Here is a 15,453-nt window from a genome sequence, read left to right as displayed (position 1 = left end):
TCCGGACGAGGAGCATTGCATTCAATTCGATTAACCGGCAGCATTTCTTAAAGCATGATAATCTTTTTTTCTCGTATATTAAATTACAATAAACTACTCCTGTTTACGTCAATAAAATAATACAACAATTGTTCGTTTAATTGATTGAAATTAGTGATTATATAATCACTAATTTTAAGTTAGTCGAAGTTTTTTTTCAAATCAATCGAGTGCCGTAACGCTGTCTTGTAACGCTTGTATTGCTGAAGAAGACGACATAGAGAGTCGAAACGTTCAAAGATTATTGGAATAAAAGTTCAAGAATTAATTTTACGTACTAATTACCACGCCGACTCTCAATCGCCCTAGTATGAGATTCTTTTTTCTTTGTTTGAATTTGGGAGGGTCCATTGTGGAAGATTATTTCTGAGATATTTGAGAAAACTTTCGGTGCAGTGTCAGTTTAAAAAAGAACTATCTTAAATACGGCAAGAGATTTATTAATTTCTTTAAAATAATGCGTCAAGTTTTTTCTAAAATTATGCGTAGGTAAATTCATTCGTTTAATTCACTATTACCTCGTCACTTTCTTTATAACTTAGAAGAGCGTACGCTATTCCTGAGAAAATATTTTTTCAAGCGGTTTAATTAGAGGATACAAAGATTGACTATTTTTAAATGACCATATATCGTTGATTTTCTTAACTTTTTCATTAGTTGATAAATCGGCAGTTTTTTCGATTGTGTCAGGTGAACTCTTTTCTGATGACACCGTGGATATCAAATGTATTGACAATTTACGTCGATCCTTACTATGTACATTTTCCTAGGAGATTTTATATGATAGATGTATTATATTGATTTTTCAACTACTAAAGTACTTTTCTCAAAAATTATATCTAATAAAAAATCGTTTTATATTTTTTGTTCTTACGATGAAACATTTTCTTTTCGGAATAACATTAAATGATATATTTTGAATATAAAAGTAAATTAATTACCTTAAAGAATTTAAGTAACTGCTGCCGTGATATCGTCTTTAAGTAAGCTACTTCAATATTGACTCGATCGAAGTTATATTGTTGGGTCAGAATCTCATTCCAATACAAGTTACACCTTGTATCAAAGATTTTTAGTTTTCCCAAATATGATGTAGCTAAAGCTTTCTTATTTTCATCAAATTGCTCTTCTGTCATGGCAGATATGTGATACTGGAATGTAATTATTAGTAATATTAATTTTAATAAAAGTACATCCTCTTATTATTACATAAAAAATGGAGTAATATATTTGATTATAATATTATAAGATATTATAATATTATAATCAAATATGTGACAAATGTAAAAAAAGAAAATGTAGTTCCATCAACAATGCATTAATATGTACTATTATCGAATACAATGTTGGGAAATTTATGAATTGGATGGATTATGGAATATAACACATGTCATATGTCCCAAACAGTTCACTCAAATTTTTGTGTCTATTGAACATAAGATGAATGTGTTAGAAAACAACATGGATATCATTTATTAAAAAACGTTCATAAAAATGATAATACTGATACAGTTTGCAAACAAAAGTTTATTTTTTTAGTATAATTGACATTTATGATAAATTAAATTAACAAGTATTTCATTCATTTATTTTTAAATTTACGTTTTAAAGCACATTGATTTTATGTTACTTGCTCACTTACTCATAAATTATGTATATCATATAATTCATTTAACACTAAGAAACATTGAATATCAATTTAACAAAAAATTTTCAAATTTCATAATCATTATATTAAATTAACACTCGAATATGCTAAAAAATTCAACATAGACGGTTAACGAGAACATAAGTGGATTGCAATACAAATACACAATATTTTTTACCATGTAAGACATTATTATACTTACCAACATGGAGTCTAAAAATGAATTGATTCGTTTTTCGACATATTGCGGGTGTTTATCACTTTTTATACTGATTCGTAAGCCTTGCGTTCCACTCAATTTATGAGGACCACAAAATACAGCATACCCCAATTGCTCCTTAGTTCTTAAAGTATCGAAGCAAGGTACCTCGATAATTTGAGCTAAGAGCTCTAAGAGCATATTCGACTCTGTTGATTGTAAACCAGTTGGATAATATACCATTGTACAGGAACATTTATGGACATTATTTTCTGCTTCAAACAGAAAATGACAATCTGTAAACAGATATTACATGATATTATAAATTGTTACATATTAAATCATATAGACAATATTAACTTAAGACCTAATCTAATTTCAAAGATAAAAATTTTATTATAGATAAATAAATGTTACTTCAATAACAAAGAATTTTCTGTTACTTCCACAAATTTCAGTTTTATATTGAAATAGATTAGGTTGTTCATTTTCATATTTTTGTATTTTTTCTACAATAAACCTTGCATTTATACGAAACTTAGAAATTAGAAATACTAAAATTTTTAATGTTGGTATTCTTTAAAGACCGATTGTATCAACGTTATTTTGACTTTAAACAAAAAAATTAAAGCTTTGCTCTCCTCTCTACTTTCCTTTCGGTTTAAACAAATCCATGCAGTAGAATGGAGACCAATTTCAAGCAGTCGTGAAAAGTTAGGTTCGATTTCGAGCTTCGGAAAATCATTTTATGGAAGAACAGATCCGACTAAACTTGTCCGAGAAAAACTTTGAACTAAAAGATTTTACCAACAGTTCGTGTGCGCTTGCAGGTATTAGGTGTTTGAAACATTGAGCTCATTGATGCATTCACATTTTAATCAAATAAAATAACATTTTATATAAGTTAGAATTTCCGAAACAAAATAAAACGTACATATATGTGTAATCCGTGCATATTAGGGTAACTCCGGTATATACGCTGCACCTATCAAAATCTTAATTTATTAAGTATTATTTTCTATATTTAAAGTAAACATCTGTATCAGTAAAAACTTTGTACTGTCTAATATTATGTGAAAAATATTAGAAATTCGAAATATTTATATTTCGTATTAAAAAATGAACCCTTTGAACCCTTGCATTTTTCCGTATATCCCGTAGGGTGTAATGTATTGCTACTCATAGGGTGAGGGGGGAGGTGTACGTGTGGCTCATAAAAAATTTACAAATAATGCATATAAATAAGACGTAAAAAGACACTATGACCTATAAAATGCGTTTATAAAGTTTTTTAAGGAATAAGAATGATAAACATGTATATGAAGTAATGAATAATAATTACAATCTTGCCACATGTATTAAAAGTATTATGACATGAGGTACATATTTCATGTAATGCGTTTATTGTACTTAGTGCATTGAATTCAATCTGTGCATTTGGTATGCTTTGGACACAAATCTCGCCCGTTAAAAATGCCACGTATCCTAAACAGGTAGGATATACAAGACAAAAATATATGCCGGTATTAAACAAACTAAACAAAAAATGTAAGAGCAAAGTACATGTATTTTGTTATACAACATGCTATACTATTCTTCTACACTCATGCATCACGAAAAACTATTAAATCTTTCGCGCGTCCTACAGTAATCATTTTATGTTTATTGTAATTAAGTTGGTTCTACTTAAAGTAGTGACAAATCGATTCAACTTACAATAATTTCATTAATATTAATAGTAAGAAACTGAAATCATAATAAAATACTAACATAACATAAAGACATGCAACAGTGTAGTTGCTGGAAAATTACCCCCACTCCTTCTATTTTTTCTGACTTCTGGGACATAAATCCCAGCGCGGCGTATTTCCCGGAGTTACCCTATCATGTGGTACAGACAATATTTCCAACTGTCCCTTTAATATTCTCGATGTACATTTTTTAAAACCGAAGGCCACTTTAAATTCTTGAGTTTGATTTCCTTCTTGTTCCGTGAGAAAATTAAAGTAAGTACAATCGGCGTAAACATATTAATTTTTTCATAATATCATAAACGAAATTTTATACGTTATACGCTTACCATTTTCTAGTTTAATTTCACGGGGTATTACTTGTTCCCGTTTTAACAATGGTTCTATGTCGGGCACCCCAGTTGTCAACTTAGACTCAATTAGTTTAAATATATCTGTAGCTTCCGTTACAGTCATATTACCATATATTAAGCACTCGACGTGTACCTTACTGAGTAGATGTGATATAAATTGGTGCAATGCCACGACATTTAAATCTATAGAATAAATAATATAATCATAAATACATCATAGAAATATTAATTATATGCCATTAATATGTGCTGTAATTGTGCTAAGAACTAAAAGAAATGTATAAGAAAGAAAGAGAAAAGAAAATAACTTTTTACAAAAGGTACACAAGTTCTCTCTTATACTTACAGGTTGTAGCGTCCAACAATTCATTCTGGAGAAAACCTTGCTTAATTAAAAGGTTTAAATGATAATAGTCAGCACGTTTATAAGGGTCTTCAGCAGCGAAATTTTTCAAACTCCTGATATACTGTAATAATTCTACATAAATATGTTACTTAATCCTTACCGTACTAATGTGGGTAACTAGTGACCGAGCGATTCCTGTTTGTGCAAATTTCTTTGAGATAATTATAAATTATACTACATTTTATTATTTTCCAAATTAAAGAGTCAATATTCATTCTAGAAAGTTGAAAGTTGGTGAATTTTTAGAGAATTTTTAAATTATTTTGTAGAAGTGAAAAAACGAAGAGATTTGAAGTGACACTTGATGGTATGGATGAGGCACCAAATTATAGATGGTATGATAAGGGTTAATTAAATTAAAAATGTCGATTGTATATATATTTAATGTACGTACTTCTTCCTTTTGGATTTCAAATCTCTTCCGATCAACCTTAAAATTTATCATTCGATCCAAAATTTTTTCTAACATCACATGTTGTTTGTTATCATAACCATCTATAAAGAGCTATGAAAAGAATTGATATTTCTTTTAGATTATGAATATATTTTTATAAAAGAGTTGACAAACATTATTATATAGGAATAGAATTGAGTATATCGACGAAAAACAAATTAGAACTAAATGATTTCTGAATAAGCAATTTATGTATATGTGTGAAATGGTATTTGTTTTAAATAATATTAATATTAATAACAAATTGAACAATAATTTCATTAAATAAACATTCAAATTTATTTAAATAATATACATTATATCTTATTATTGTTATTATGTATGTACTCACTGTTATTCCAAAATAACAAACATTAAATTCGCATCGTAAACCAGCTAAATTAGCAACATACATATATTCGTTAAGAGAATCATAAAATAGCTTAATAAATATATAACTGTAATTGAAACAAACTGGATCCACAAAGACAAATGGGCTATAAAATAGAGACCAAACATTGTACATAATTATAGAAAATAATTTTTTGTCATAAGAAATTACATTCTCATCTTTAAATAATAATATTTTAAAAACCATAATTGCAAAATTAAGTTAATTTGTTTTTAATAGTTCCAGTCATAACCAACATATAAATGATATTAAGATTCATATGAGTATCTATTAATATCATTATTTAGTAAATTAATAATTAAAATCATTTAAGTTGCCAGAATATTTCAAAATTATATTTAAAAATATTTCAGTATTACACATATTCGATTAGAACAGCAATATCTTTCACGTTCAACTAATACATGCCTAGAGAAAAGGAAGTTCATGCTTGCTAGAGGCACAGGAAATTCATTGTCCTGTTTATACCAAAGTCTTACAAATGGTGTGTCCCCCAAAATAATGGGAAACTTTTCAACCTGTAAAATTTCACTTGTTAATATATGCAATGATTTGCAAATATATACATAATGAGATCGCATACAATAGACCAAACGATCTTTCATGTACAAAGACAAGTCAAAGCCAAAATTATTGCATCTCATTTTTCTTATTTACATAATAATCTCTTAACTTTCTGTGCATAAATTAATCTAAATACAAACATATATTTTTGTAAAATTAGTACAGAAATATATATTCAAACGCACTTCACACGTGATTATTACATAAAAACTATTCATGTGTAAAAGAAATATAATTTATTATAAGTTACTCTAACATTATTTAAATTCTATTTCATATCAAATTTCACGTTATAGTTAATGGTTCATGGAGATTTTGGTTTTCAGTATCACAATGTGATCAAGAATTAATATTACCAAAAATAGTATTTTTAATTACGTTAGTTAGTGGCTTGATATCAAATATAGTTGGTATAAATTTATTTTTGTGAGGCAATTTCAGGTCGTCGTTAAAGCCAGGGGAATTCCACATGTCCATTATTTCCTTGGATATCTTCACTTTCTTATATTTAGTGCCATACCAGCTTTCAATTTCATCAGTTATATTTTCATATGCTTTTGCAATTATGTGAATCCTAACATTTTGCGGGATCAAATACTTCATTACTTCCTCGATTACGTCCGGCCGCCAATCGATTTGCGCGCACAAAATTTCATTCATGGTACAATTTTGCAACGCTCTAGCTGTAAATGTCACATGATCATGAGGCGGAATCTTTCCTTTAAAACGGTAGTTTATATTGTCAATATTTTTATATTCCTGCAAATATACAAAAATACATATCATTTTATATTTAATATCCTGTTTAAAATTTACTATAGAGTACTATAAAAAAGTTCTATAACCAGTATCCAGAAAAAGAATGAAATAGATTGAAACAGATTCATTTGGTTATTGCTGAATCCAAATTCTTGATTTTTTAAATCCATTTCAATCCAATCAATGTTTGAATCTATTTTAATCGATGACTTGGAATTGAAACTACGGGATTCCTATTCCTTTCAATCAAAAAAAAAGTTTTACCAAAAAAATAAGTTACGCAATTCATTTTAATCCATGACGTGGGATTGAATCTACAGAATTTGTATTTCTTTTAATCAAAAAAAAGTTTTACGAAAAAAATAAGCCATGCAATTCATTTTAATCCATGACAAAGGTTTGAATGATGTAATTCTTACTCTTTTATTCCAATACAGGTTTGAGAGCTTTAAATCCATTTTTGTCCATAATACGAGATTAGAAGAAAGTAAGTCTAATCCTTTTCAATCAAAAAAGTTTCGCTTAATTTCAATGGATTGAAAATTTTAATCCGTTATGATTGATTTGAATGCATAAAATTTTTAATGGAAAATAAAAAAAAATTTTTGTTTTTCAACTGGATTGAAAACTACATTTTCTATTCCAATTTAGAACTGAAAAGTATTAAAAACTGGGGTAATTTTTGGATTGAAAGGCATAGAAAATAATCTTCATGCAAATTCTATAAAGGAATAAAATTAATTAAGAAATGGATTCTTTTCAATACATCTTAATTTACTGGGATAATCATTGAAAAGGAGTGACACAAAGATATTTTAATTTATCTGAATCCATGAAAATCACGATCTATTTCTCGTATAAGTGAATTTAAGTAATTATTTAAAAGACTTCCCTCACCTTCAATTTCAATGAAATTATGCTCGAAAAGTTAACTTTGCAAAAAAAATTATGTGTGAAAAGTTAATTTTTTAAATTTATTAAAAACTATTAAAAGTTAACTTTTCGCACATAGCAAAAACAGAGCGGTCTTTCGTTTTAAGTAAAAACGATTCGAATGAGCCAAATTTCATTAAAATCGGAGGTGAGGTAACGATTCGAAATACATATGCCGACTAAAATATGTGTAGGGTAAGTGGTCCAACAACGAACCATGTAAATTTCAGAGGCTCGTATTTCTCTCAATTATTGAATTGAAGGTCTGAATTTTTGCATACAGTTTATGAATTTAGTTGACTACATACTGTAAATAATAACTTTTTAAAGTTATCCCTGAAGTTTAGTTACAATTTCGATTATTTTATAAAACGAGAAATGGTTCATTGTGTACAAGGATTGATACACAATGAATCATGCTATTTTTAATAATGAACTACATGTTTTATACTGCGAATTGTTGGGATTATTTTAGTTTTGCTATATTTTAAAATGTGTATTTATAAAATAGATAATTATAAGGTAGTAAAGGTTCACAAGGCCGATCACCGCGTTTTTCTTTCATTTTGAGGGAAATGAATATATTTTTATTGAAATTTTAGTTGAGGGGATGGGCCGTATTCTAAATAATTATTTCAATGAATTATTATTTTGAAGGTTATCGTAAAAAAGGTTATGTGGTCTACAATATACCATGGTTCATCGTTCACTACGTCAAAATGATTCATTGAAGACCTCCTAACCTTTTCCATGATAATCTCCTAAATAATGTGACAAAATAACGTAACAGCAAAAATTGCTTACAGAATAATAAAGCCAAACGTGTACGTAAAATACTATTGCACAATGAAAAAAATAATAGGTATAACTACAAAACATAAAAAATACGTAAAACTTATGAAAAAAAATTTACTTTGCAACCCAATATTCTTAAAATGTGACATTACATGGTCGTCCTTGGCGCGATCTGCCAGTCGACTGGGGAGCCGAGAAGGGGTTCAAATGTGAGTCGCTGCATAACAGCAGCACAATCTGATAACAACGCATTTACGAAATATCGCAATGGTTCACAGTGTACTACTGGTTCACTGTAGGACTACCTACCCTACATACACAGTGCTGCATTAAGTCGGTGTGACAGATTTCCTAATATCAATAGTCAACTTTAACACTTAATATCTCGGTTCGCGAAGGGCCTAGGCATAACATTTTACTACTGGTTTTTTCGTTTCGTGCAAAAACGCGTCGAATGAGCATAATTCCATTAAAATTTAGGGTGAGGGGCGTTTTCTGAATAATTATTTATCATAATTTTATATCCGAGAAATTAAAAAAGTATTATAAACCATAAGCATTACAGTGGATATTTCCTTTTATTACCAATAGAACACTTAGGCCAATATTACATGAGTCCGTTTTTTGTCGTATGGCCGATTTTTTAAGCGTGTTAATTGGCTGCAAGACAGAGATGATCTCGGACCTCTTTGTCCTATAACCAATCGACAGACTTGAAAAATTTGTAGAACAAAATTGATAGTCTCTAGTAAATTCACTATAAAAACTTATAAGACAAAATTTATTGAAACACATTGGTCAGCCGACGGTTATAAGTAGTTTCCCATAAAGAACATTAAGACTTTTATTTGGAAACCATAGGTATCTGTATGTAGGTACTTTACATAAAATGTCATTAAAATTAAGACTAATAAGAGTTTAATATGAAGAACTCTGTAGAAAATTATACTCATAGAATCTTATTGATAACTGTAGAGTTTCCATAGCCGTTATCGTGTGCTACTATAGAAACTATTAAAAACTACAAAAACCTGTATAAATTCTGTATTTTCCTATATAATTTTATAGAAAATTTTAAGCAGGTTCGGTATTGAGGTGCAAAATGTCTGGTGAATTGTGATAGGATAATTTTCCGAACAATCTACATAAAATTATAATTTGTTTCGTCAATTACTTCGTAGATCCATTTGATTGGTCCTTTCAAGTTAAGCATATTGATATATTGAAACACCATTAGAACAATATCTTCGGTATGCTTAATACCTTCTTCGGTCAAATCGACACAGATATTGAAAATACTGAAACCTTTGACTGTATAAAATATTTCGCATCCTAGCGAGATACATCTTTCCTTAGCTTTCAGAACTGATAATAATGAGCCTTCTCCTTGATGTCCAAGCAAATGAGAAACGTAATGCATAGGCTATATTGACAAATAACAGCAAAAAAATATAAGTATACACACGCATGCACGCCCATCACAAACACGCATGCTCGCGCGTACGCATACGCTCATGCGCGCGAACTCGCACACATATACAAGGTGTTCTTATATATAAGGTGTCCGATAATTCTTCAGACAGAGTTTGTGGACATGTAGAGTGGACAAAACTGAGTCGATAAGTCCTTCAACCTTTTGCAATTATCACAATAGTTAACGAGATATTAATTTTTGAAGATAGACGAATAAGAGGGGAAAATTACTGACAGTAACATGAGAGAGAGAGAGAGAGAGAGAGAGAGAGAGAGAGAGAGAGAGAGAGAATTTTAAGGTCTCCTTGAGAGTTCTTTATAAAATATTTTAAAGATGTTTCTTAAAAAACTTTTTTATAGGTGCTTAAGATATCTTAAACTTGTATTGTACGTCTATTAGATGTATAGACACTCTGCTCAATAGGTAACTCAAAAGAAATTTGCGAAAATTGCAAAATGGTAAAGAACTTGTTGTCTCAGTTTAGTTCACTATCTACACATCAGCGTTTTGTCAAAACTTATTAAATACCGTATGTATATACATATATATATATATATATATATACATAAGCCACCGTATGTGTGGGCGTGTGAGTATGTATATAAAGCACTGTTCGACAAAAATTGACCGTTTTTCGAATATTGTAACGAAGCAGCTCATTCCCGGAATTTAAAAAGAACGCTAAATACGACCCCGATTTTTGAAATTGTACCAGCACATCACATATCGTAGTTATAATATTACAAAATATCTAAAAATAGCCCTTTCTTGCAACTTTAACAGTCAATTTGTTAAAATTGTAATGTAATGGAACAATTTTAAAAGAGCGTTTGTATTCAACCAACAAATTGCGGAAAATATCTAATATCGTTTTAATGTTTTCTTTTGTAATTATACTTAAAAAAAGGACTAACAATAAGATATAATATTCATTTAAAGTATCAAAGTCAAAAGAAACGTGTATTATATTACCTTCGACCGGTAATGTTGACGCAGGTCTGGTAAAAGAAATGAAATGTTTAAGTACCTCACATCCTTTATCGGAACAACGTACCACATAGTACGAAAATGTTCATCCTTGAATGGATGTTCAGACCATATTGGAACTTCAATTTCCTTGTTTCGTACCTCACAAAACAGATTCACTACCATCTTTTCGAGTTCATCTAAACTCTCTAAATAGAAAATACATTTGTTGATATAATACATAGTAAATGTTTTCAGATGTTCCAGTCATAAATAGATTCAATAAATTATCGTCGTACCTTTGCCAAGAACAGACAGTGACATAATATTTGCAGAATAATATTTTTCATAAAATTCTAGTAGTTTATTTCGAACATTAATGCCCTTTTGTTTCGGTATTGTGCTTAATGTTTCTCTATTCCCTACGCCGAATTTTGAAAAGGGATGATCTGAGCTCGCAGATGATCTATATAATTGCCCAAATCGCCTCGAATCATCCGCTAAATATTTCTCGTATTCTAAATTTATGGCATTTAGTTCTAGCTCAGTCAAGTACTCCGTAAAGAGAGGCGCTATGAAAAATTGAGCAAAACGATCTAATGCCCCTTCTAACTTCTCGGGAGGTATATCGAAACGATACGAGGTGAAATCAAAATCTGATATTGCTCTCCACGTACCACCATTCTGTGACAGAAATTGAATGTAATCATCCTGTTGAGGATATTTCTTCGTTCCTAGGAACAACATATGCTCGCAAAAGTGCGCTAATCCAGGTAGATCATCTGGATCGCACATAAAGCCTGTAACACATTTTATCTCTATACGCCGAAATTAATACTTTGAGAATTATTAATAAAATCATGTTAGTTCCACCACATTACAAAATACAACTAAATCCAGTAGAAAATGTTAACAATATTAACATTATAAAGTAGTTAAGGAAAATATACATAGACGACCAAAAAAAAAAACCTAAATATTGACATCGTGGCCTAAAGGCTTAAGATCTGGATTCTGTTTTCTCCATATTGCTGCGGTTGATCTGGACGCTTTCGGCGCTTTTCCGTACTTCTATTTTTATTTTCTTCTAACGAACGACAAAGAATGATGATTACAAGCGCTTAAAGCGTGTGAACGTCCAAATCGACCGTAGATTATAATTGTTTTGTAATTTATAATATGTGTAGAATGATTTTATAAAAATATTCTTATGAAAATAGCTAGACATATCGAGCAAATAGCAAAATAATTTAATTACCGACATCAATGTCCATTGCAGCAGCGCTTTTAATCATTGTTGGATCGCTTATTAAAAGAACTTTCATTTTATTAGTTAGTACTAAACCTCTGTATAATCGGTCGTCATATTCGTGTTTTATTATATCATCACATCGCCTTTCCACACGTTCAGTCGACATTTTGATCATCGGCGCAACAGACTCAGAAATTTTGATTTCTAAACATGAAGAAAATACAAATAAGTGTTTTAAGAATGCATGAATTTGTTAATCTATTATATCACTATGTATCGACGATGCTGAAAAATTTTCTAAATCAGCGTGGTTATTCCGTTATTTTCAACGTCCTAATGTAAGACGAAATTTACGGAAACAAGCAATATCTTTTCTGCAGTGCTTAAAACTACGTTATACAATCATGACTACTTCTCAAGAGCACAAGTATGATCTTTAAATGTTCAATATACGCTGCTCAGATTCGTAAACAATATCATGAGAAATGGATCAAATATATCCCCGCTGTACTCTATATATTAAATATGTACGTATAAATGTAAGACAATAGTACCATATATATAAACTCTTTTATGGATTATGAAAATAAGTTTCCATAGTTTATTATTATTAATACAAAATATTTTCTCTAGCCTCAAATCAAGTCTTTGTCTATTTCAAATTTTTTTATCTCAAGTCCAACAATTTCCATTTATGTTCTAACGGCACAGATGCAAAATATAAACATGTAGTATGCTTTGACTCTCATTGCTTTATTCCATCATGTTTAAATGGCAATTATACAAGTAGGAAAATAACAGAAAGTTGAAACAAATAAATTGGAACAAGGGAAACTTAACTTTAGATAATTGAAAAAAAGCCGATTGATAAAAAAAATCAATTGGTAACACATATCAAGTAACACATATCACTAGAAAATAATTTAGTTGATGATTGTAATACTTTTCTTTATTTAATAATATCGATGTATTTATATGTACGTAGCAAATTTAAAGAAAAGAAATATAAAAATTATATTGCGGTAAAAAAATCTTTATGCTCGAATATGTATATAAACATACATAAACATGTAGTATGAACATTCACGACCATATACATAATTATACATTGAATATATCTGACGTCCATAGTCCTTCTTTCTATGTAAACTTACTCTTTAATATTTTGGTAGTACTACGGGATTCGGTCTATGGTTATGGTGTGGCCAGTGCCATTGATCGACTCCAGTTACTCAAAAATTAAGGTCTTTATTTTCGAGTGCGTTATCTTACTCGACTTGACATGACAAGAGCCAGAGAAGTGTCGCTCACCTCTCTCTATTGCTTATTCGACCTCATACCCGGAGAAAAAGATTTGTTTTTCGACTGTTCTAGGATGTTTCGAATTCTCGGTTTAAAATTATACGCGATCTAGTAGTTTAGTTTATTTCGCGAGATTCAGCGGTTGCATCTCATTTCCTTTGCGGGTTACAGCATGTGTAATCTTGCTCTCGACTGCCTTGTCAGATTATTAGGCATATGTTCCGATAAATAAATGCGGTTTATAGAATGCGTCGTTGATTATTTTCGCTTTCGCTGTCGCTGTTTACGCTTATCGGTATAACTGTTTCGTGCCTGTCTCTCTGTGTTGTTCTTTTTTCTGCCTCGACAACTGAGCAGCCTTCGCGTGAACTTAGCTATATTCTGTATTTCTCGCGAAATCGTATATGCTATTTTATATAAGAGAAAAACTGTCGTTTATATTTAAATTGCAGCTGGGGTAGTGGCAATAAATTCGCCACAATATATAATAAAAATAATAATAATGGGAAAATCTAAAAAGAAAAGGATAATTTTTCCATTATTCCTTTTAGAAAAAAATAGGTTTGGACAAATGTAAAACAACTACCCATATATATAGTTGCATATAAAATTATACATAATTTTATATGAGCAATTTTTTTTACAACAAACAATATGAAAGTTATCGTTTTAATTATTTTTGATGATTTCTCATTATTATTTCTATTACACTAAACAATGATGTTACAAAAGAAACAAAAATGTATAAACATGTATGGACATATTCCATATATAACTACGTATGTTTATGAATGTTTGTACATGTTTATGTATGTTTATATATATTTATATACATTCATCCATAAAGAATTTTTTATCGCGATGTAATATCTATAAAATGTGCATTTCAGATATCCATATTAATTAATCTATCAACAGTATACGTTTGATCAAATAAATAATATTATTCATTTTTCCTAAAGCTTAATTTGCTAAACAACTACTATGTTTAATTGTCAGTTGTTAAAATTTGTAAGTGCATATTAACTTAAAGTAAAGGATTACATATAAATCACGATAAATCCATAGTAAAAAGAAAGCGCGCGCGTTTGATTTTAGATCGTACCCTGCATGCTACATTAAGGCCCGTCTACAATACACGGAGTAAGAAGTAAGAGTAAGAAATTGACCAATCACAGTCGAATGAGAAGAATAATCGACTGTGATTGGTCAATTTCTTACTCTTATTTCTTACTCTGTGTATTGTAGACGACGCCTTAAATAATACCTAAATCTCACCACTACTAACATTGGTGATGGCTTCGCGGAGCAAATACGGTATATACGTTAAATCATACTAACTCCCCTTCCCTCCCCATCACTCAGTCTCTCTCTCTCTCTCTCTCTCTCTCTCTCTCTCTCTATCTCGCACGATGTTTCCATAATGAGGAAACAGCGCAATATTGTCTTACACAATGATATTATATTACCTTGAAAAGAAAAAAAATGACACTGATAAAACCACTTGGCGCCGTTTTGAGGATAAGTACACCGACAGATCAATGAAATTTGAAGAGCTTCTGACAATCTTTCGATATTGTCGTGAAATCGTCCACTGAGGGAGTCGCAAAATTGCCAATTGTGTTAAACCACTTCGATTTCATAAACGACGTAAACAAATGATGACGCAGCGAATGATAGGAACGGTGTTCTTGTCAAGTATACGTAGGACGATGACGAGTGACAATTGGCGTACTCGCGTTTGCGAAGAAATGTAGGACCTGAAGATCAGGCGAGATTGTGCGAACACGAGCGGCACACGGTATTTTAACGCGCGCGTGACAAACATCGGAGCAATCGGAGCATCGGATGACGGATACGAATCTGACGAATAGCATAGTCGGAGCAACTCGAAGTTCTACACTCACTTGTACTCGCCCGATCTAATCAACTTATATCACCGGTTATCAATTAAGGTTGCCATTGACGGTCCTATATTAGCGAATAATCACGTTGCAACGAGCATGGACCATCTCCATCGTGATTGGCTAAAATAGAATCGTCAACCGGTAACCTCAATCAGAAGTAATACCATTATAGTTTTACGGTTAAATGAATAAATAAAAACTATGATAGAGAGAGGAGCATGTTGGATGTTGGAACATGCGAGATGACAAACCTAATATGA

The 15,453-nt window shown here is 30.5% G+C and overlaps 1 protein-coding gene across 1 annotated transcript; it reads right to left on the bottom strand.

The window, feature by feature from the left end:
* Nucleotides 1-515: 515 nt before the first annotated feature.
* Nucleotides 516-14,782, bottom strand: LOC108770467 (insulin-degrading enzyme-like). Its single transcript, XM_018522079.1, has 15 exons — nt 14,756-14,782; nt 11,991-12,188; nt 11,032-11,532; nt 10,739-10,941; nt 9,467-9,715; nt 6,184-6,564; nt 5,915-5,917; nt 5,650-5,759; nt 5,182-5,326; nt 4,791-4,901; nt 4,337-4,457; nt 3,967-4,173; nt 1,890-2,182; nt 981-1,190; nt 516-805 (listed from the first exon to the last, which is right to left on the bottom strand). Exons 2-15 carry the CDS (start codon nt 12,157-12,159, stop codon nt 593-595), a joined length of 2,916 nt encoding a protein of 971 aa, XP_018377581.1. The 5' UTR covers nt 12,160-12,188; nt 14,756-14,782; the 3' UTR covers nt 516-592.
* Nucleotides 14,783-15,453: the final 671 nt, after the last annotated feature.

The sequence above is a fragment of the Trachymyrmex cornetzi genome, unplaced genomic scaffold (genome assembly GCF_001594075.2).
Source record: "Trachymyrmex cornetzi isolate Tcor2-1 unplaced genomic scaffold, Tcor1.1 scaffold127, whole genome shotgun sequence".
NCBI classification, from domain to species: domain Eukaryota; kingdom Metazoa; phylum Arthropoda; class Insecta; order Hymenoptera; family Formicidae; genus Trachymyrmex; species Trachymyrmex cornetzi.
The sequence above is the reverse complement of the archived record's forward strand: the minus strand, read 5'-3'. Positions and strand labels throughout refer to the sequence as shown.